The following is a 24,292-nucleotide window of genomic DNA, read 5'->3' on the forward strand; positions in this document are numbered from 1 at the left end:
AAGCGCACCCGCACTCAAAACGAACTTAGTGCGGATAGCTTAGGGATTTCAAGGTACTAGTGCTTCCTAGATTCTCAACAATAAAAGAGAGAAAAGCCTCTGTTTTCTTTGTTGAATTTCGTGTCAACAATCGAGAAGACTTTATTTCCATACTTAGTTACTCACCACAATAGAGAAGAGGCGATTCGGTTCCCTTCTCCTTTATCCTTTACAAGTTTTGTTGTTAAAAGATTAATCTCATATTGCTAATTACACAAACATCGTCACTTAACTTTGAAATTCCTACGTATACCTCTACTTGTTTTATTAAACCCATTCTTTTATCCAAAATGATATGTGTCCATAATTTTGGTATCCATAATGTAGGTGGCATGAGGAGAAGTGTGGGGGACCATTTAATACAAAATGATCCCCCACACTTCTCCTCATGCCACTTAGATTATGGACACCAAAATTATGGACATGTAGTGCATCCGTTCTTTCATATATATATAGATTTAAACGAAGATTAAGATTGGGGTGTTGAGCAACCCATTAGCTATTGTACAAGACAAGTTTCTAAAAAATATGAAAAATTTCATCCCATCAGCTCTGCTAAACTAGCAGAGGACACTCGCGGAGCTACAGTTGTCCGCTTGATGTAGCAAATCACTGTAGTTCCTCTAAACTTTTTTTACTAATAAAAGATTTTATTGGCCCCACACATTTATACACGCCAATGTCTATATGTTGGCCCTACAAGTTAAAAAAGCTCATTCAATACTCTTTATTTGTACCACTCACGAATTTGTTACACATACAATTTTATTTCTTTATTTTTATTTTATTTAGTTTGTTCTCAAAAAATAATTATAATTTACATAGTTTATTTCGTAATAGCCAAACAATTTTGATAATTAAAATAACAATATAAAACTATATTTTTATTGAATAAATTACATAAAAAGATAATTAAAAAATATCTAAATATATTTTATAAATATATATTCTAATACTTTCTGATTTTTATTTATATTATCATTTTATTTTAACATGATGTTATCAAAAATATATTTCTTCGTCTAAAATATAGTCGATAAAAATTAAATAGAAAAGATAATAAAATTGATTCATGAATAATTTTTTCATGGGCCCCACATGAAATTGGGTTTTAGGTTAATAAATATTTTTTATTTTCAATTCCTTTATTACACAAAACTCTCACGCATTAAATGTAGTATACTTAAATTATTTTAGGTAATCAGTTTTTTTATTTAAATGTATATAGAGATTATGAGAACCAACTAAAACTAATAAAAATCAAAATATCGGAAAAAATAATAAATATTCAAAAAAATCTTGAAAGTTAGGGAGGGAAAAAACTGAAATATATATGTTATGATTGTCTCTTAGGATAGATTTAGGGGCGGACCCACAGCTTAGAGAGTGGGGTCAATTAAAATTATCATATATATATATAAGAAATTTGATTTTTGACCACACTAATATTTTCATTTTGACCCCACTTATATTTTATGTAAATGATATTTTATTGGGCAAAAAACAAATGGGGCTTAATATTGTAAATTGTTAGTAGATCCATAACTTATCAATAATGGGCTTAGTCTTGTAAATTATAATTAATGTATTTTAAAGGCTCATCATAACTAATAACTTATCGTTTGGGCTTTGATTCTTTTGTGATGACTGAATAAGCTAGTAATGATCTAATCATCATTCATCAATCATAACAAAAATCAAAGGTGCGTACTTACTAATTCGGTAATTCCCTCTTTCAAATTTAATTGTTCATTTGTTTGACACATTTTATTTATGTAGCACTACTATAATGTTGTTTTCCATATTTTTGAAAACATAATTAATAAATAAACTAAAAAAAATTTCGGGGGCTCTGTCCCCCGAATCCTGCGAATATTTTTTATTATATATTTTTTTCATTTTCTGTATAAATTCAATCCCATATAATCGGGAAGTTGGGTCTGCCCCTAAATAGACTTCTGACATAGCATAACAAAAGTTTCATTTAATCCAAGAAACTCCTTTCGCCTAAATGTCTACATGGTATATTCATTAGTTCGAATTCTACCAAAATGTCAAGTTAGGATTTCACTCTTTTCTTTAACAATGTTTGAGATTCTCTCTTAATAGTCTCATGTTCCACATATATCAAATGATTAGCGTACGTGTCCAAACTCTCCAAGAAATTCAAGTGTGAGTGGAGATTCAATTAGAATCGATTTTTAAATGAATAGTTTGTGAAGGATTTGTGGAATTTCAAGGATAAAATGAATAATTTCCTTTCGTTGTTCTTGCGTATCTTATTTGTCCTCATTCCTCTTGTCGACTTGATTGTGTCACCGTTGGTCTCAAACAAAGCGTCAGGTCAGAAGGAAGCTACCCTAGTCCTCCATCGACAGCAACGGTGAAGGATTTCGCTGAAAAAAGCCTACAAAATCATGGCCCTCCGCTACTTCAAACGACAGATCCAACCATCTCCAACGTCTTCTCTGCACTTCGTCACCGGCGTTGGACTCCCCGAGGTGAGGAGCACATAGCCCAATCATTTGCCAGACATAATAACTCCTGGAAGTAGACGATTTATTTTTTTGATACTAAGAGCATAGTCCTTCGAAGCCTTCTGCTTTCACCTGGTAAAAACTGGTAAAGATTAGTGATTTGATTTATTTGTTTACAAGTCATCATGTCAAAAATTTGCTATTTTTCTTTCTCGTTTTATGATTGCATAATCCTTGTTTTTCACATAAAATGAATTTATTTTTTCTTTGAAAAGAAAATGTGAATACTTTGGTACTATTGATCTCGACCATCAATAGTATATTAAGTGTTTAACAAAATGAAGGCATTATCTTTTTTATTTTAAAAAATATGAATGCGTATTTGTGTTTATCCGAGTAAGTTTGGATGTAATTACATTATTTTATTTATTTTAGACAGTAATTACATTGTTTTTGGTAGTTCAGATATTAATTCCATTGTTTTATATAACTATATGGATAACTCGAAAACAATGTAATTATAGTAAAAATAATGTAATTACAGTCTGATAATGAAAAATAGTATAATTCATTATTTGTGAAAAATAATGTAATTAGGATGAGTATGTGATATTTATGAGTCTGTTTGTTGTGTTTTAACTCTTACAGTGAAGTGATGGGTCCGTTTTGAGAGTGTGTTATGTTTTAACTCCTACAGTAAAATGATACGAGTTCAAAAAAATTATGATGAAGTGAATTGAGTTGTGGTGACAAAAAAAAATTAACACGTCACTGAAATAAAATTTAATATTTTTCATTGACACATTAATTGTTGATTAATTAAAATTTTTAAGAATATAAATAGAATAATAAAATTAATTGAGGGAAAAATTTTAAAAAATTTTATTAAGTGTTTTGATGTTGAAAATATGATCAACTCCTTTACGTGAGGAGTAAAAACAGAATATGGGTCCGTTTATCACTTGTTTAGCCCTCAACTCTACTAGGGCGAGAAGAAAAAGCCCATTATATCGGTCCAATAAAGAAACGAAAAACCTCTCCGCCACTAAACCCTACTTTCAGTGCTCAATATGCACAAAACCAGAGTCGTCAATTCCCAATTTTTCTTGACAAAAGCACGACCAATGCAATCTCTGCTCGTAAAATGAAGGTTCTTCAAGCATTTGTTGGTTTCTTTCTATCAAACATGTTATATGCACTGCGCAACCTCTTGCATATCGCTCGTAGATTGCCTCGCAGAGTAAGCCATTCTCCTCTATCTCAAACCTGTAATTCAATCTCTTCCAGTGTTCCTTTGCCATCACAATCGTTAACCTCGCATGGGTCTTTTGTTGGTTGCCCTTTAATCATGTTCACCAGTTTTCTCTGTATAATCAGATACCCCTTTGTCACAAAATCAACTCCCAACGACCCTTTTCAAGATTTTGATAAGGAATCAATTCGTAAAATTATTCAACAGGATCAATGGGATGATCCTATGGTTTTTAGTTGGTTTGATTCTGTATTGGCGCCTATATTGGTTTCTAGAATTTTGAGGGAACTTAAACAGGAGCCGAAACTAGCACTGAAGTTCTTCGAATGGGCAAAAACCCGAAATGGGTTTTGCCATACGACCGAGTCATATTGTATATTAGCTCACATTTTGTTTTGTGCGAGAATGTATTTTGATGCTAATATTGTTCTTAAGGATTTGGTTTTGTCGAGGAACGCATTGCCGGGTTGTGATGTATTTGATGTTTTGTGGTCAACTGGAAAAGTTTTTGTTCCCGGGTTTGGAGTGTTTGATGCTTTGTTTAGTGTTTTGGTTGAGTTGGAAATGCTGGACGAAGCAAACAAGTGCTTTTTAAAGATGAGGAGGTTTAGGGTTTTACCAAAAGTGCGGTCTTGCAATTTTCTTTTGCATAGGCTTACCAGGTCAGGAAAGGGGGACTTGTCAAGGGAGTTTTTCAATAATATGGTTGGGGCTGGGATTGCACCGTCCGTGTTTACTTATAATATAATGATCGATTATATGTGCAAAAAAGGGGACATGGAAACAGCTAGAAGATTTTTTGGACAAATGAAACGGATAGGCTTAACACCAGATATTGTCACGTATAATTCTCTTGTAGACGGATATGGAAAGATTGGGTTATTGGATGAATCAGTTAGTATATTTGAAGAAATGAAGGAGGTGGGTTGCGAGCCTGATGTTATAACTTACAATGCTCTAGTTAATTGTTTCTGTAAATATGGAAGAATGCCTAGTGCTTTTGAATTTCTTCATGAGATGAAAAATAAAGGGTTGAAACCAAATGTTATAACTTATAGCACATTAATTGATGCCTTTTGCAAGGAGGGGCTGATGCAACAGGCAGTTAAATTTTTTATTGACGTGAGAAGAGTTGGTCTTTTTCCCAATGAATTCACGTATACTTCTCTAATTGACGCAAATGGTAAAGCAGGTAACCTAAATGAAGCATTGAAGTTGGCTAATGAGATGTTGGAGGCACAAGTTAATTTAAACATTGTTACCTATACGAGTTTGCTGGATGGCCTTTGTGAAGCAAGGCGAATGAAGGAAGCGGAAGAAGTGTTTAGAGCAATATTGAAAGCTGGGGTAGCTCCTAACCAGCAAACTTACACAGCTCTTATTCATGGGTATATCAAGGATGGGAAAGTGGATAGTGCATTTGATCTTCTGAAAGAAATGAATGGAACAGGAATTAAACCAGATTTGTTGCTGTATGGAACCATCATTTGGGGTTTGTGCAGCCAAAATAAACTTGAGGAGTCCAAGCGTGTATTCTGTGAATTGAAAGAGAGTGGTATTAGTGCGAATTCTGTAATATACACAACTCTTATGGATGCTTATTTCAAGGCAGGACAAACTTCAGAGGCACTTGGCCTGCTGCAGGAAATGCAAGACTTGGGCATTGAGGTTACAATTGTGAGTTTTTGCGTCTTGGTAGATGGTTTGTGCAAAAGGGGCTTGGTCCAAGAGGCAATTGATTTTTTCAGTAAGATCCAGGACTATGGTTTGCATCCAAATGTAGCAATCTATACAGCTCTGATTGATGGTTTCTGTAAAAATAATTACTTTGAAATGGCAAAAAAGATGTTTGATGAGATGCTGGACCAGGAAATGATTCCTGATAAAACTGCATTTACCTCAATGATTGATGGGAATCTAAAGCATGGATACTTTCAGGAAGCTTTGGATTTGTGGAATAGAATGATTGAAATTGGTATTGAGAGTGATTTGTATACCTACACTTCCTTGGTATTTGGGTTTTCTCAATGTGGTCAGCTGCTACAAGCAAGAAGTTTCTTTAATGAGATGATTAATAAGGGTATGCTTCCGGATGAAATTCTATGTATCTGTCTATTGAGGAAATACTATGAGAGAGGAAATATTGTGGAAGCCCTCAAATTACAAACTGAAATGTTGAAAAGGGGTATAATTTCTGGCGAAACTAATTGGGCGGCTACCAAGATACAGAATTGAGTAGCCATAAGTATTTGTTCATCCATAAGTTTTTCCGGCTCTATTGAGTGAGAAGGCAAGCATGGCTCACTTTCTCATGGTCTAGAAGCTATAAAACTAGGCACAAGCTTCTGACTGGGTGAAATGCACTTCAAACGTGGTCTTTGATAATGCTTTGCTGATCTATGCTGTCATCAAATACAACTGATGCAAAAGTTCATTGTACTCAAAAGGTGGGATATCTGCTGCTGCATAGGGTTTGAAGTTGGAGTATCCAAGTAACGTTCAGCAGGAAAAATACATTACGTTCTCATGGTAAAAGATCTTCCTAACTTTCTTCCAGGTGAGTGGTGGGCTTGATTTCTTTAGGATCTGAACTGTTCCAAATTATTAAACTGGCCATGAAAATCTTGACAAAATAGTTACATGAGAAGTTTTCGATACTTGTTATATATCATTTTGAATTACAATCACAAAACAATGGTTGACGGCAGGTTGTTTTCATCGTGGGAGATTTGTATGTTTGCTCAAAGTTGTGCACAAATGGGATGGATCAAATCGAAGCAACCACCGTTCAAAAAAGATATTGGGGTAGCAATTTTTCTCTATTGAGTAAAATAATATATAACGAAATTCCTGTTTCAATGTTGTTATATGATATGCGATCACTTTTTGATTCTCTTCTTTATTTGTCTTGCTGTTTTCCCCTCTTCACCCCTTTGCTCTTTGATGATGGAAAAAGTGTCATTTTCTCGTCTTTCTATACAGCATTCAGGCTTACTTCTGTCTTCCCTCCGGAACCTCATCCGCGGGCTAACAAAAGGGGAACATAACAAAGCTATGTGCATCATGTAATTCTTGCCTTCAACGTGGTATCATGTTGACTCGATTCACTCTTTATGGTAATTTTCTTTCATCCTTTCAGTTAGTTCAAAACAAATTTTTTTCTCTCAATACAGTTGGAAGGATCTGGGAACCGGCCAATGGATGACATTGCAATTGAGAAAATGTAAACAGCTTTCGTATTTAAAATTGTAGAGAGGTGAGTCGACTGTTTTTTTAAGTCATTAGTGATTTTATGTTTCTTGAATTATAAATCTGATGAGTGATAAATTCGATTATCTAGGATAGTCTGGAGAATAAGTGGGCCATGATGTGTACTGTGAGTGTGGATGATGTCAATGTCTTTTTGTCTTGATATATGCATGTCGTCAAAATTCTGCATGGCTTGCGCTTGTTGAAAGGGGAAGGTAGGAACTTTTCTCTAGATTAATAATTTCCTATTTATGTGCGTCATAATCAGACTATTAAACCAGGAAAGCTGCTTGAGTCGTATTATTATTATTTATTTATGCCTTTATCACCAAAATACATTAAAATCGTAGCTAAGTTATTGTTTCTGTTTTGTCATCAAATCCTACCCTAGGCCCTAGTTTCTAATTCAAGGGCTTGAAGGTGAGAGGAACTGAGGAAGCTGATGTTTCTATGCAATCTATTGTGCATTAGAGTATTCTATTTGGTGTAAATATCTGTTCTTTGGTACTTGCTTTCTGTACTTAGAAAATTTTGATTTGATCTTGACAATGTAGAAGACATTCGGAACTGTAATGCCCTGGATGCATGTCCTCAGGTTGAGAGGGTCGAAGCTGCAAATCGATTGTGAACAATAAATCTATACCTTGTGTTGAATGAGTTTAATCAGTCTTTTTTGAGAAATATTAGTTTCTCCTGTCTGTGTTCCTTTCTGATTGTATTCAATATTTCTTATTGACAGGTTCCTACGACTACTAATAGATTATGACTGGGAATTCAATGATTTGGCCCCCATGATAAGAAAGAAATCAATGTGAGTTTCGTTGACTGGATGCTTTTTGAGTAGCATGTTTGCTTATGTATCGGTGTTAATAATCAGTGATTTTCTTCTTCATGTAATATTCATTGATTGGGCCTCTACAATTTAGGACAACTTTGGATTTACTACAAAAGTTATGAAGAGAATCCTTAAAATGTGAACCCAACTATTTTTACCCTATAAAAAAAAAAGTGAACCCAATAATTTCTTTGCAACTGTTATGAAAAGGAATCAATAGCTTGGACCAGATTCTCGCCAAACTCGTCGGTTGGTGGATTTTGTTATTATGATTTGGCTGCTTAATATTTTTTACATGATTTGGCTCTTCTCATTTGATCCCTGGTTATGGTCATCTCAGAGTGCACAAGGAAGCAAGACTGTTGAGCAAGAATTTCCAACCTTCCATGTTGGCTCATGATTTGAAGGCAAGTATTGGGTATCTAGAGGCAAGTATAATGTCACTGATATTTGAATTGGAATCCATTTGTGTTAGTTTTAGTTGCTTACATATTCTCTCACATCATCTCTAGAAAGCGTTCTCCAATACGTTTAAACTGTACGTAGTATGGATTCTCTGGAAGGTGGTGACGCTATTGACCTAACTTGGGAGATATCTTATTCAAAGGTAAAATGAATTCGCCTGAATTGCTATTTTGAAATATAAATTTCATGTCCATTCAAATATCCTAACAAAAATGAGTGTACTGATCTGTCTATGCTTAGACCTTTCCTCGAAACGGGAACGAAAGGAGACAACAAAGGATAACAAGAATCCAGTCGAGGCCTTAAAAAGCTGTTGGTTGGCAGGACTCAATGTAGATGGTGGTGAATCATAAAGCTGGTTGTTTATAAGCTTAAAGAGATCCTTTCTAATAGCATATGTACTTCTCCCATTTTTGTCTATTTTTTTAAAATCTAATTCATACTTGTATTATGTAAGAAGAGTTATGGCCTTCATTTGTTCATCACATGCAGTGAATATGTTTTCAGTTTTTTTTTTTATAAATATTTTTGCATTTATGCTAAATTACACGTAAAATCTTTTTATAGTGATACTTTGTAAATATTAATAATCTCAATTTGTTCTCGTCATGAATAATATTAACATTTATATTCCAATGAGTTATAATTTTTTTCGGGTCTCATCTTAAGTAATTAGCCTCTATGTAGTAGCAATTAGTAATTGTCGAACCAGAGGTGGCTTGGTCTCATCTTAAGCATATATGTATCCAATATTCGATTTCAATGAAAATCATATTTCTTAAAAAAAAATTGTCGATAAAAAAGTATAATGCTACAATTGAAATTTAAGATTAGAATATAAATTTAGTATTTTTTCTATGTTTTATATAATTTACTTAGAGAGGTAAGTACTAAAAAGAACAATACAAAATGTTGAATTTTCCAAAATGATTTTTTACGTATCACACACATACATTACCTGTATTTTATAAATTTAAGAGTAGGACTCTTTCTTTTCTTTATGTTTACATCTTAAAAATTGACATGATCCACTATTATTGGTATATAGGATTGCATTACTATTTTTTTTTTTATCTATTAAGTGGTAAACTCCTCATTGTAATGAAGTTGGAGACCTAAACTGTCATCTCTCACTTCTCTCTAAATTTTCAAAACAAAAATTTCGAGAGGAAGGGGAGGAGGATAGTGTCGAGCCTCTCTCGCATTTTTTTCCTCCTCCCTAGATGTAAATATACTCTCATATATATCTTTGTTATGTGTTGAATACGATTACGGTAGTGATACATAGTCATAACATTTCCATCCATAATGGTCCAAATTAGGTGGCATTCCACCTAAGCAAATCCACATGGCAAAATCAAAAATCAAAAATCAAAAATCAAATCCCTAAAATCACTCTCATCTCTCTTGATATTTCATTTCTCTCTCTCCCCTCTCTCTCCTCTCTCTCATGCACATTCTCTCTTCCTCTCTCACGGCCAACGTCGGATCTCCACCGTCCGACCATCAATCTGACCGCCATTTGCTCCAAAAGAAGTGTCCAGCCCCCAAGAGCAAAGCCCAGCCATCGCTTGTTGTCAACAGTCGTTGGTTTTGCCATAAATCCACCATGAAGCCACTGTAACTGCCAAACAAAAAGCTCTGATCTGGATGATTCCGATGTCGGTTCGGCAAATCGATATCACCAATGGACTCCCCTAGTTGAGGAGCACCTAGCCCAACCATTCGTCGATCAAAAACAACCACGACAAATGGTGACTCATTGATGACTCAATTTTGATGGGTATTAGAGATTTCGGTTTGGGTTTTGTTTGAATTTTCATGGGTATTTGAGATTTCGGTTGGGGTTTGGATTTTCATAGGTATTTGAGATGAACCCACGAGAATGGATTGAAATTTATTTTAGATGAAAATTTTATGGGATTTTATGCATTGCCTTCTTATTACACTTTGAATGTAATTAGTTACACTATCAATGTAATAAGCCATTGGTTAGTAAACTTGGCATTGTTGACTTTTTTAGTTTGTCATGGGCTTATTATAATTTATATGTAAATGTTACACTGTCAATGTAATAATTCACATGTTATAAAACTTGACATTGGTAGCTTAGTAAGCTTAACAAGGGTTTATTACACTTTGAATGTGATTGATTACATGTCAATAATACACCACTAGTGAGTTATTGAGTAAACTTGACAGTGTTGGTTTATTTAGTTTGGCAGGGACTTATTGCACTTTATATTAAAATGTTACTCTATCAATGTAATAAGATTTGTGATTAAACTTGACATTGGTGGCTTAGTAAGTTTGACATGTGCTTATTACATTTTAAATGGAATTAATACACTTTCAATATAATAAGCAATTAGTGACTAAACTTGACAATATTGACTTATTCAGTTTGACAGGGACTTATTACACTTTATATGTAAAATAGTTAGCAATTCTTATTTACATATACGTAAAATCCTTGTCCATTATTTTGTCATCGTGTCTTTATCCGATGTATGCTTGGCCTCCATAACTTCCCTTCTCTACACCAACCATACATCAATGAAGTAAAGTGCTTCAAGCTTGGACTAAATCTCACCCTCATATCCTCAAAAAGAGAAGCGGCCTCCTTTACACTTCCATTCTTGCACAAGGCATCCAACAAAAGGGATGGCAAAAAAAATCGATCTCAACACTATCCGTAGGGTACCCGATCCTTTTAAAACCCGAAAACCGATCCTAACGGTTTTGGAAACGGTTTTGGTTTTGATTTTCAAACCCGTCATGGTTTAGGGTTGGGTTTGGTTTTTGGTACCGGGTTTATGGTACCCGAACCGTTTAATAAAAAGATCCATTATAGTAATAATATTTTAAATCATCTATAAAGGTATACTACTAGGATATTAAATTATAACATGATAAAACATATATATATTTATAGAAACATACTAATAAAACTATAAATTAGACTAATTTGAATTATAAAATCATAATTAATATAAATCATACTCAATATTAATTTATATTAATATAATCATCAAAGAAAAAAATAAAAATATTAAAAGTTAAATGGTAAACGGTTTTGGAACGGTTCCGAGTTTAGAAATTTAAATGGTTTTTTAAATGGTTTTAGAACGATTTTGGTATAAAGTATATTAAATGGAAACAGTTTTGGTATTTCCTAATTGGAAGGATACCCGACCCGTTGCCATCAACAAGCACCCAAAAACATACTCATCAGGCTCGCAGCCGTAATTGGGCATTTTGTCTAATACTTCAATTGCATGAGAGAAGACAGATTTGAGCAAAAGTAAAAAAAAGGAAAGCCTAAGGAGAGAGAAGAAAGATATGTAAAAGTAAAAGTTTGAAATTCTTTTTCTAATTTTTTAAATTCAGTCTAGTTGGCAGGTCTAAGTGGTATCCCACCTAGATTATAGACAATTGTGTATGACAAAATTATGGACACAAACCATTTTCGATAAGGTTATGATTCAGGTTTTTTTCACTCAAAATATAGATTTTATCCATATGTTGAGACTTCTTGATCACCGGTTAATTTTGGTGTATTCCGACGATACATATGGGGATATTATTGATTTATTAAAGGAAAATTAATTTTGAAAAAGTTTGAGTCTTGCTTCTCAAAAAAAAAGAAGAAAAAGTTCGAGTCTCCTTTAACGCTAATAATAATAATTAAAAAAATCAACATAATAAAGCAAAATTGTGAATTTATTGGGGCAAAGTATATAATTTCTAGCAAGTCTTGCCTAAGTTTGCAATTAATAGATAAAGAGTGGAAATGTGGCTGTATTGGGATAAGTGTTTTGCTGATGTGGATGTATTGATATTTAATGTTTTGGTGTATTTTTGTTGTGGATAATATGGAGGAATGAAATGTTGTTGGGTTGGGTGGAAAGAGAAAGTGTGTGGGAAGAAAAAGTGTATATAAATTTGTGTTTTGCTGATGTGGTTGTATTAGAATACGTGTTTGACTTGACTTTTTATGTAATAGAGGTGGGACCGGGTCAACAAAAATGTTGGCCCAGTAAATTGTTTCTTATTGCATTTGCCCTTAGTTATTTACTACGTCACATAGCACAAAGCAGGAGGGCGCCCGCATGTTATCCGGGCTCATCTTCATTTCAACTAAATAGTCAAAATAACATTTTGCCCTGCCGGCTTGGGAGCTGGTGCGTAGGTCGGAGTCAGGCTTGGATCCTTCGAAAGCTCAGGTACGGTCGCAGGCTTGGATTGAACTCCTCTCTCTCTGTGACAGTATGTATAGCCGTTGTTCTCTTCACTCTCGCAAAAGCATACTAAAATGTCTGCTAATGATTTCTCTCTCTTCTATGAAGCAGCAACAACAGCGACAACAAGAAGTTTAACATCGAACGGCTATGGTTGAATCTTGATCGGTGGAAACTTGTGCTATTGCGAAGGGGGATATGGGAACTAGGGTTCCAGTACAGCACTACAATTTGAGATCAGCGAATACGTACATTGGGAGCTCTCTGCATGACCTTAACACCGTCGATTCAAGGCCCGGTGACATTGACGGCATCGGCGACGTCGATCATCGCCACAACGCGGCTGCTGAGGATGGTAGCTTGGACGCCCACGATGATTCTAATGATGTTGTCAGTGTCCAATTCTTTTACTTCTTTATGGTGAATTTATCCAATTCTTTTACTTTAGGATAAAACAATTATCCCCCCCCTATTTGGGACTTCATATATGTATAAAATAGCATTTTTTTTTCATTCTCCCCTACTAATTGCTAAATTGATTTCTACTCTGAGACTTATAGTGTTTTCTTTATTATTACTATCAAATTTTGCTGAAGGCCACCGAGTTTGTGTGTGAAGCTAAAATGAAGAGCATTTTTTTTGTTATTAAGTGCTAAGAAAGATGAGATTTAAGTTTGATTGCGTACCTTGATTTGTAAATTACTAAGAATAAGGGCTATCGTGAATTTTGTTGTTATTTCCTTCTTGATATGCTTGTGCAGATAATACTTATTCCATGTGAATTTATTACTACAGGATTGCATGCATGAATCCTACAGGAATGCTTTGTCACTTCATGGAGTTGGAGTTGAAGAGGATCGCTCTAGCCTTGAGAATAGCGAGGCTTCAAGGGGTTCCTATGATATTTTGACCCTCGAGGGTAATGGCTAATTCGTTTTGCTTGTTCACAAATCACAATGAATTGATGGTGTTTTTTTCCCAAAATCCCAATTGCATTTTTCGTCGATCTTTGTGTCTTATTGATGCTCTCAGAATGGGCTTTGAGCAGATGTTTTGCCTATTGAATCCGCAAGGGCACGATTTCTCCAAATTATTGTGGATCACTTTATCAGTGACCACGTGATTGAAGTTGCTGATTCAGAAATTGACTACACCACTCAGTCAGGGCAAGATAAACTGAATAAGAGGAAGACAACAGATGTTCAATATGAAGGTGATCCAAGGTTTGCTTTGCCCTTGATGTATGTTGCTAATATGTATGAGACCTTAGTAAATGAGGTGAATATGAGGCTTTCTTCCTTGAATGGCATACGAGAGAAGACTATTGGGGTAGCCCTAGAAGCAGCTGGTGGTTTATATAGAAGACTGGCTAAAAAGTTTCCTAAAAAAGGTACATCATGCCTCTCCTTCTCCATGGTCTGTTAGGTCTACAATAAGCCTTTTCTCTAATGCACTTCAATGGTCTTATGACATGTCTTGTCTTATATTATAGCTTTATGTTTTTCACCACTTGCTTGTTGAGTCAAAATGTATTGGTGATAGCATTTCACCTATAAGATTTTGAAGGACTAGGGCTTTCTTATAGATTAATGAGAACACCATGTAAAGTTTTCTTGTTATAATGGCTGTGTCGTTTCTCATCTTTATGCCTCACTGTTGGTCTCTTTGCCTGCAGGATCCTGCATATTCAGAAGGAGGGAACTGGCAACTTCTCTTGAAACAAGGACAAGATTTCCTGAACTTGTTGTACAGGAAGAGAAACGAGTTCGTTTTGTAGTGGTCAATGGCTTGGACGTTGTTGAGAAACCAAATATTATGCCTATTGAAGATGCAGAATGGTAGTTATTTTGATCAGCTTTGATTTTTTAAGATGATTCTGTGTAGATTTTTTTTTTTATGACTTCTACTGCTTACAAACTAGGTTGCTCATTGATACAGGTTTAAACGGTTGACAGGTCGGAATGAACTAGCTGTCTCTGCTCAAGACTATAAGTTCTATTCTCCAAGACATAAGTATAGGCGTGTTTCATCAAACTCCATTTCTAACATTTCTGCTTTGCCTGTAAGTTTGATCTCTTATTTACATGTTAGCTTGATGTGCCTTGATATAATATACTGAGGATTGGCTTGGATGCTAATATCATATTAAGGTGAAACCTTGTTTTATTATCTTTGCTTTTGGGTTACATGAAATGCCATTATTCAAAATCTGACTAATTTGCAAGTTTCAACTCATAGTCGGACACTGGTAGTGGAGGCCAGGGAACTTCCTGACATTACACTTACTAACACTGAAGGTGGAAGTAATTATTATCCTTGTACATTTTTGCAGACATTTCCTTGTTCAGAGAGTTCTTCTACATTGGCAACTGCCCAAGGATTTCGCTCCATAACTGAAGTAAGATTGCCACGTGGAGTCATCATTTTGCAATAACTATACTTTGTCTTTTAATGACAGTGGTCAATCTTCTTCAGTTTTTAGTGTATATCATAATCAGATAAAATGGGTGTGGGTGATACTAATATGTCCAACGGCTCTCAATCCAGAATGTAGTTTTGAAACTCTGTATCCACTTAATTTTATTTGTTGGAGAGCATTTCATTTTTGGCATATTCATCCTACCCATTGTTTTAATGTTTGTAATCATTCTTCCATTCAAGAAAAAGGCTTGTACTAATTCTATTAGGAATGCATTTTATTAATTTACACAGAACAATATGGTAGCTTGCCATCGTATTTGCTCTATGTCAAGAAAGGATAATAACTTAATTAAGTGCTGCATTTTGGACTTCTTTAACAAAGTAATTGGTGGGTTGAAGTCTTGAAGGTAGTTTAAATGGTTACAGGCTAATCTGGTCTTCTGGTTTACTAGGCCTACTCTTGAGTCTTTAATAAATGGAATCTCTTTGAAATATTTCATGATATCACTAGTAGTAAAGCCTTAATGTACATTGTTTATGGTTTTATTAACAGTAATATGCAGTTTTAGCATTTTTTTTTGAGTTTTTGATTTGCTTGCAGTTGGAATGATTGTTTTTTAGTTAAATACTTTGTCTCGACTCTAGAATAGATCTGTCAGTAACTTCGTAAAAAATGGGGTCAAGTGTTGTGTGTGTTTTTTTTTAATTTTTTTTTCTCCAATGCTTTCTTTCCATCTCCGTCACATGCACACTCACATACTGGAGGTTCGATCCTATGGGATTTAATTATTTTATATCTGGTTAACAGTGAGTGTGGTTCTTTTTCTTTTATACTCTTTTGAGAGCAGAGCGTATTGCTTCATTCTTCTTGACCTATCTGGGCTTCCACAATTAAGATAGATTCTTTTGAATTAATTAGGAATTTTGTGATATTTTGTGGCATTTGGTTGACATCATCTCCTGTTGTTGACAAGGGCACCAAACATTGTGGTGACAGCATGAAGATAATGAACACGTCTTGTATGGTTGATGTCTGTTTTTGTTGTACTGCTTATGGTGCCTGAACCTGGAGCATGTATTACATTTATACTTTTCCTCCACTGAAGTAGATTTAGATAATAATTTTTCTGTCAATCTGCATTTATTTTTTTAAAACCACAGAATCAGCAGCAGACTCCTTCCAAGCATCTTATGCAACCACTTTCACATCAGCCTCAGTTTCACCCAGTACACCAGAACCATCATGAATCAATTCATCATGGTCAACATGCAGCTCAGTTTTCTCAAAACCAGCAATGCTCTCCTGCAAAGTTGCCTGATATTGCTCACTCTCACCAGCCACCAACCATTTCACAACACATGGCTTGCTTACAACCTCTCACAGGAGGCCATGTGGGAGGGCGTTTGCACTTAATGGTAAGAATTGTAGATCAGACTTGTCTTCTCTTTGCTATGTATTTTCACTTCTGATGTTGCTGTTGCGTTGACATGCATGTGCCTCAATGTGTCCAATAAGATTGGTTATATACATGGTTTTTTGTTCCATTAAGATAAAAATATTCTCGAAAATGGTAAATGCTTATATTGGCATCTACATGGCATAGTGGGACATTATATGCTCTGGGATTAGTATCTTTCTTATTATCTTGTATATTAACTCCACCACTATTCATCCTACAAAATCTGTCAATTGGACAATCCATTTGATTAAATTTGAAGAAAAAATGTAAAATACTTGAGGTGAGTAGCATCTACTTGTTTTGAGGGCATTGTAATTAGTTTAATTCCAAGAACCAAATGAAGGGGAAGATAATATTCAATATGTCTAATCAGAATTTGACTGATCATAACCTTTAAGTGGAGCAATTATGTCTGTCTGACACTTAAGTGCCCTAACAATTCAAATTTGTCTTAAAGAGTGGCTTGCAGTTTCTTTACAGGTCATGTGGTTAATTCCCAATGCTATTGATGATCGTTTAGAACCATGAGTCTGAAGTCCTAGAGGTGATATAAAACAACCTCTGATGACAATTTTTAGGTTAATATGCAAATTCTGTCTATCATGAGGATCATTCCCCTTGTGAATGAGAATGCTCTTTCTTCATCAGCTATATTAAACTCAAAATTTTTTTAACTGATGAACTATCACTTTTAAGAATTACATACCATCTATATTGTATGGAAATCTTATGTTTAGTTCCTCTGGAAAAAGATTTGTTGGCGTGTTTTCCCATCAACCAACTTATTTTTCTTCAATAGAAAAGTATTCTGTAGTGCTTGTAGGATGAGTATCAAGCATGACTACTAAATGTGAAAGAAATGATTAGCTGATGACTGCTGGAACTTATCCAGTGTTCACTCATGGTAGTCAAATATTATTTATGCATGGACGCAAGGTTACTGAATGCAACTATCATGGCGTGTTTCTTCTTATAAGTATTCTTTTCCTTCTCGAGTGTTACAATATTGGAGTCTTGCGCTTTTTTTTCAAAACCTTTTGTGGAGTTATCCAGACGAGCATGTGGGCTAGTGGTAAAGGGGTGCAACCTAGAGGTCACAGGTTCAATTCCTAGAAATAACCTCTCCGCATATTATGTGGGGTAAGATCTGCGTATATTCTGCCTGTCCCTTGCCCCACCCGGAGCATTGTGCACGGAAGTTGTTTACTTTTTTATTTTTTATCTTATGTGGAGTTATGATCGAATTTTTCTTACTAGCATACTTAGTGACGTCACTGGTCTACTATTTATTTGATTAGTACTCCCTCCGTCCCCGTAAAGATAGTTCTATTTTCTTTATTCGTCTGTCCCAAATTATAGTTTTGTTCCATTTTTTAGAATGTAATTAGTCATTAGTTTCCTAAAAGACCCCTATTTAATGTGCTTTGTTATCACAGTATTAATTAGGGTCATCTATGTATTAATTAGGGGTGTATTAGGAAATATGTGAGAAAAATTGAATGTTGTTACTATATTAATTAGATTTTCTTGATCTGTGTAAAAAAAGAAGTAGGACTATCTTTACGGGACGGAGGGAGTATCTTTTTTGTTTAAATATTCCAAGATTATTCTGGTTTGTTACAATTCATCCATATTTGCAACTGGGTCAAAATTCTAGAGATCAAAATGCTTTAGAAGAAAGAAGATGATCATGTATTTCATTTTTTTTGTTGGCTGCCTTAACTGAATATATTCATAAGTTTTTCCCATCCTTTTCCACTAACATTATATTTGTTGAAAATTTCAGCCAACAATCCCTGCAAAGTTTTGTGATGAGTGTGGAGCTATGTATTTAAGAGAAACGTCTAAATTCTGCTCTGAATGTGGCGTGAAGAGGTTGGGAACTTGATACGATCTCGAAAGGTTCTCTTATCAGGTTCTCTTATCAAGTTCTCAAAAGTGAAAATTGATTATTTCATGAATAGTTGAAGAATCAGAGGTTTTTATCTTCTTTTTCTTGAGTGGAAATATCTTTTAGTCATGTATGTAACTGAGCAGCATTTGGCTGTTTGCATAGGAATATTGGGAATATGTTCTCAGAGTCTCCATAGTCCCTGTTTAGAGATAGGATATGATATTCTGTAAGCAATTAACTGTACAAATGCGCTCAGGTGAATCTAGTTTATTCATTTATACTAAGCTTGATGTGAATTTAGTTTAGTTGATGGAGGGGGTTGACCCTAGTTTCTTTAATTTGACAAGTAAATAGGTTTTTTTTTTTATTGATTTTCTTGTTTTTCTCACCGAGAGGTATTGCGCAACCTGTTAATACTTGGATTTTCTTGTTTTTCGGGGTTATGATGATTGTGGAATTTGGAAGCAAGTGGCGTGGTTAACTTATTTTGCCTCATAATTACATGACTTATTCTTGATTTCTGAGTTCCATTTTAATAGTTGTAAAGCATCATAAATTCATAATTGATGAAATACAGAAGTCATTTTAGGTAATATTGATTGATGTATTATAAGACTTATTGAGAGGGGCAACATGTAAAATATTTATGTTAATTATTTATATAGAAATCATTATTATATTATTTTACATTTATTTTTAAAAAATTAGTAAATCTTACGATTCGATTTTACAATTTAATTTTGTTGGCCTTCCATGATCTTAGATAAGATCTTGATTTTGACAACCTTTCCCATGGTTTCATATATGGAGCAAATGAACTCTCAAAGCTCCAAATATGGATGTCAATTGTCAAATAAGCCCTTAAATTGTTCAGTCCAAAACTTAAGAGATAAGTTACAGCAACTAAAAAAGATCAATAAAACAACAAAAAAAGTCTTTATAATATTATATTTTATGATTTTTATTATAATTTTTCTTATAAAATTTAATCTAAATTTTTTTTTATTAAAATTAATTTTAAGTATAAATGATAAATATTTTTACATCAAAATTAAAATAATTATCTTAAAAGTGAATGATAATATATTTTTTATTTTACTTATTTTGTTATATTATTGTGAGTTTTATATTATAATATTTATATTAATAAAAAATATTAATTAGTAAAAGAATTTTAGAAAATTAAAAATTAAAAATTGAATTTGTTGTATAAAATCCGTGGCCTTAGGGTCGGCTCGGTCGGACTTTTTAGGGTTCGAGCCCGATTTTGAGCTTCTAGTGGTGGATGTGAAGACTCCCTACAATGCCATCATTAGGAGACCGCTTCTTCACAAAATATGGGCGGTTGTCTCTACTTACCACCTTAAGATGAAGTTCCCAACTTCCTATGGGGTAAGGGAAGTAAAAGGAGACCAGAAGCTAGCACGGATGATGTACTACACTGATATGAAAGATAAGAAAAAGACCACCATCTCGGTCGGTAGTCTGGACGTTTGGGAGGAAGAAAAGATAGCTAAACCTACTCCAGTTGAAAATCTCCTTCCTATCAAGGTAGAGGAAGAAACTAGGAAGAAGTTGTTCATTGGATCACAGTTGGATAAAGAGTTAGTCGACTAGGTAACCGAACTCCTCCTCACTAACATTGAAAATTTTGCATGGAGTGCGGCCGAAATGCCAGGGATTAGCAGGGAGGTCATTTCCCTTAGTCTTAGCATTGTACCAGGAGCTAGGTCAGTCAAGCAGAGGAAGCGGAACTTTGCCTTGGAGAGGCAAAACGCCATTAAGGAGAAAGTAAGAAAATTACTTGATGCAAGCTTCATACGGGAAGTTCAATACCCGGAATGTTTGACCAATGTAGTAATGGTTAGGAAGGCGAATGGGAAATGGCGCATGTGTGTTGACTTGATAGACTTGAATAAAACCTGCGCGAAGGACAGTTTTCCCCTTACTAAGATTGATCAATTAGTAGATGCTACTTCTGGACATGAATTACTTAGTTTCCTGGATGCATACTCAGGCTATCATCATATTAAGATGAACCCAAAAGATGAGTAGAGTACTTCGTTCATCACTTCAGAAGAGACGTACTGCTACAAAGTTATGCCCTTCGAACTGAAGAATGCTGGTGCCACTTATCATAGGTTAGTCAATCATGTTTTCGCTAATCAACTTGGAAGGACAGTTGAAGCCTATGTGGATGATATGGTTGTAAAAGTGCTAAGGCTGAAGATCACCCTTCTGACCTTCAGAAGGTATTTGACACACTGTCAAGATTTCAGATAAAATTGAACCCTGACAAGTGTGCATTTGGTGTAAGCTCTGTAAAATTCCTAGGATTCCTCGTCACTCGTAGGGGAATCGAAGCGAATCCAAAGAAAGTTGAGGCCATACTCCAAATGGAGTCTCCAAAAAAGCCCAAAGAAGTACCAAGGTTAACCGGCCGAGCAGCAGCACTAGGGAGGTTTCTCGCAAGGTCGGGCGACAGGTGTAGACCTTTCTTCCAGGCCTTGAAAAAGGCTAAGGAGTTTCAATGGACAGAGGAATGTCAAAAGGCATTTGAAGGACTAAAAGATTATCTCAGACAACCTCCCTTGCTAACATGTCCTAAGCAAGGAGAAATCCTATACTTATACCTTGCTACGTCAGAGCACGCAGTAAGTGCAGTTCTGGTTAGGGAAGAAGAGAAAGTGCAGAAGCCAATTTACTATGTCAGCAAGGTCATGGTGGATGCTGAAACCCGCTATACTGAAGCAGAGAAATTAACACTAGCCTTACTTACTGCGGCTCAGAAATTGCGACCTTACTTCCAAGCCCATACAATTGTGGTCCTTACTTCAGGAACGTTGATAAAATGGTCCATAGAATTGAGTGAGTTTGACATTCAGTACAAACCAAGGCAGGCAGTCGAAGCTCAAGCCTTAGCATGTTTTGTAGTGGAGTGTCTCCGATCGACCCTAGTGGCATCGACCGAAGAGGACTACCCATAGTGGAGCCTTTTTGTGGATGGCTCTTCCAATTAGGAAGGTAGTGAAGCTGGAATACTCTTCCTCGGTCCGGGGGGCATATGTGTGGAACATGTCTTGATTTTCACTTCAAAGCATCAAACAATGAGGCGAAGTATGAAGCAATGTTGGTAGGGTTGAAGTTGGCGGAAAAACTTGAAGTCAAAAACTTATTGATCAATAGTGATTCGCAGCTTATAACTAAATAGATGATGGGCAACTATGAGGCTAAAGACCTCAAAATGGTCAAATATTTAGCTACAGTAAGGAAGTTCTTGGCTAAGATTCCCAAGGTAGAGATCAACCGTATACCTAGGGAGGAAAAATACAAAGGTAGATATGCTCGCTTGATTGGCTTCAGCTTGTTCAGCAAAGGGACCCACTTCGGTCAGGATTGAGATACTTCCTCAACCAAGTATCTCCGCAGATATGGTAGTAGCTCAGGTGGACGCTGAGCCAAGCTAGATGGATTAGATCAAACTCCCTGAGGACAAAAATGATGCAAAGAGTCTTAGGAAGAGATCAACAAGGTATTCCATAATTAATGGAGAGTTGTACAGGAGATCCTTCACACTGCCATACCTACGGTGTTTAGCACCTAGAGATGCTGATTATGCCTTGAGGGAAGTACATGAAGGGATCTGTGGAAGTCACATAGGAGGGAGGACTTTGAGCTACAAAGTACTGCGTTATGGGTACTACTGGCCTACTATGATGGCAGATGTTACAAAACTAGTACAAAAATGTGATAAGTGTCAGAGGTACTCCAACATACCTCACCTCCCTCTTACTCAACTAGTTCCTATCCAAAATCCTTGTTCATTTGCTCAGTGGGGTACGGACCTCCTTGGTACGCTCCCTCCAGCATCAGCCCAGAGGACATTTCTAATAGTAACCGTGGGTTACTTTACCAAATGGATAGAAGTTGAACCACTTGCAACTATTTCAGAAAACAAAGTGATAGACTTCATCTGGAGGACTATTGTCTACATATATGGATTACCAAGGGCCTTAATTATTGATAACGGAAGACAGTTCATCAGAGGGAAGATAAACAAACTTTGTGAAGACTTGGGGATTGAACTCAGAGTCACTTCGGTCAACCATCCACAAGCAAATAGACAGACGGAAGTGACAAACCGACTAATACTCCAAGGGCTGAAGACTAGGTTGGACAGTGCTAAAGGAAGATGGGTGGAAGAACTCCGAAGCATACTATGGTCCTATCGAACCACAGTACGGACTTCTACAAGCAAACACCCTTCTTACTTGCATTTAGTTCCGAAGCCGTGATACCAGTGGAGATTGGAATCCCTACTACAAGAATAATTAACTTTGATTTTCAAGGAAATAATGAAGCACTCCTAAACAATCTTGATCTTGTAGAAGAGGCTAGGGAGAAGGCAAGAGTTCGTATTGCGGCTTACAAACAAAGAACGGCTCGGTATTACAATCGTAGAGTTAAAGAAAGGAAGTTCTCTACATGGGATCTGGTCCCAAGGAAGAAGGAAGCAGTAGGGAAACATCCTGGAAAGCTTGGAGAAACTTGAGATGGACCCTACAAGGTTATTAAGGCATTCAAGGAAGGAACTTATTGTATAGAAGACCCAGAAAACCCTAGGAAGAAGATGCGACCTTGGAATGCCGATAATTTACGCAAATATTATGTTAAGTTGAACTATTCTTTAAGAATCTCTATTCCATTTTCAGTAAGTTCAATAAAAATTATAATTTAGTAGATACCACAAAAATTTTTCCAAGGCTAGCTCGGCCCAAAAAGACTTGTGAAAATTTCCAAGTACAAATCAGGACTGAAGTGTCCCACTTAGGTCAGTTCGGCCCATCAGGACCAAAGTGTCCCACTTAGGCCAGTTCGGCCCAAAAGACTTGTGAAAATTTCCAAGTCCACAACAGGATCGAAGTGTCCCACTTAGGCCAGTTCGACCCAAAAGACTTGTGAAAATTTCCAAGTCCATAACAGGACCGAAGTGTCCCACTTAGGTCAGTTAGGCCCAAAAGACTTGTGAAAATTTCCAAGTCCAAATCACGGCTGAAGTGTCCCACTTAGGCCAATTCGGCCCAAAAAGACTTGTGAAAATTTCAAAGTCCAAATCACGACCGAAGTGTCCCACTTAGGCCAGTTCGGTCCAAAAAGACTTGTGAAAATTTTCAAGTCCAAATCAGGATCGAAGTGTCCCACTTAGGCCAATTCAGCCCATCAGGACCAAAGTGTCCCACGTAGGCCAGTTCGGCCCAAAAGACTTGTGAAAATTTCCAAGTCCACAACAGGACAAAAGTGTCCCACTTAGGCCAATTTGGGCCAAAAGACTTGTGGAAATTTCTAAATCCAAAATAAGACTGAAATGTCCCAGTTAGGAAATTTCGACCGGTCTTTGAGACTTGACAAGAATCATAATTCCAGGCCGAGCGACCGACCCTCCTAATGACAACAATACGTTCGGCCAAGACACTGAAATAATGACAATACAGATGCAAATAAAGATGAAAAATATTATTAGAAAATGAGAAAGTGTTCATACAAAGTTCAAAAGAAAACAAAAAGACTAAGCATCCATAATGGGAAGGCTTGCCTCTGTCTCCCCAGTAGGAATGAACATGGTAACTTCGGCAGGAGGAATTTCTTCCTAATTTGCCGAGGGCACTTCATCATGAATGGTAGGAGGATCAGAGGAAGAGACTAAGGTTTGATCATCTGAAGGGAGAGCAGTAAGGTCAATAGTAGCTGAAAGTTCTTCTCTTTCAGGATATCCCTCAAATTCTGCTTCAGAATCCTCATCCTCCTCAACCTTCTATTCATTAGCAGCCCTTGCAGCCTCTTTAGCGCAGACAAGTTCAGTATAAATCTCATCCTTTGACTCCTCCACGTCGTCCTTTCCTACAAGAACGACGCAAAAGTTGTCTAGGATGCTTGGATCCTGACCCGCCTGAATCAAAGT

The 24,292-nt window shown here is 35.9% G+C and overlaps 1 protein-coding gene and 1 long non-coding RNA gene across 2 annotated transcripts; both read left to right on the forward strand.

Moving 5' to 3' along the window:
- Window positions 1-3,538: 3,538 nt before the first annotated feature.
- Window positions 3,539-18,640, forward strand: LOC119995511 (putative pentatricopeptide repeat-containing protein At2g02150). Its single transcript, XM_038842030.1, has 14 exons — window positions 3,539-6,000; window positions 6,942-6,991; window positions 7,757-7,828; window positions 8,193-8,280; window positions 8,365-8,415; window positions 9,197-9,200; window positions 12,722-12,948; window positions 13,354-13,477; window positions 13,607-13,948; window positions 14,234-14,396; window positions 14,497-14,620; window positions 14,891-14,956; window positions 16,141-16,395; window positions 18,226-18,640. The coding sequence occupies exons 1-14, from the start codon at window positions 3,661-3,663 to the stop codon at window positions 18,325-18,327; spliced, it is 4,008 nt and encodes a 1,335-aa protein (XP_038697958.1). The 5' UTR covers window positions 3,539-3,660; the 3' UTR covers window positions 18,328-18,640.
- LOC119995000 lies at window positions 8,362-8,883 on the forward strand. The gene is made up of 2 exons (XR_005467592.1): window positions 8,362-8,459; window positions 8,558-8,883. It is a non-coding gene; the product is annotated as an uncharacterized LOC119995000 (long non-coding RNA).
- Window positions 18,641-24,292: the final 5,652 nt, after the last annotated feature.

Source organism: Tripterygium wilfordii, chromosome 3 (genome assembly GCF_013401445.1).
Source record: "Tripterygium wilfordii isolate XIE 37 chromosome 3, ASM1340144v1, whole genome shotgun sequence".
NCBI classification, from domain to species: domain Eukaryota; kingdom Viridiplantae; phylum Streptophyta; class Magnoliopsida; order Celastrales; family Celastraceae; genus Tripterygium; species Tripterygium wilfordii.

What these genes read in the sequence shown, in the direction of transcription:
- LOC119995511 (XM_038842030.1), top strand. Translation starts at nt 3,661, where the DNA reads ATGAAGGTTCTTCAAGCATTTGTTGGTTTCTTTCTATCAAACATGTTA. An exon ending in TAAAAAGTTTCCTAAAAAAG is followed by an intron (nt 13,949 to 14,233) that starts GTACATCATGCC and finishes CTTTGCCTGCAG; the next exon opens with GATCCTGCATATTCAGAAGG. An exon ending in GATTTCGCTCCATAACTGAA is followed by an intron (nt 14,957 to 16,140) that starts GTAAGATTGCCA and finishes TTAAAACCACAG; the next exon opens with AATCAGCAGCAGACTCCTTC.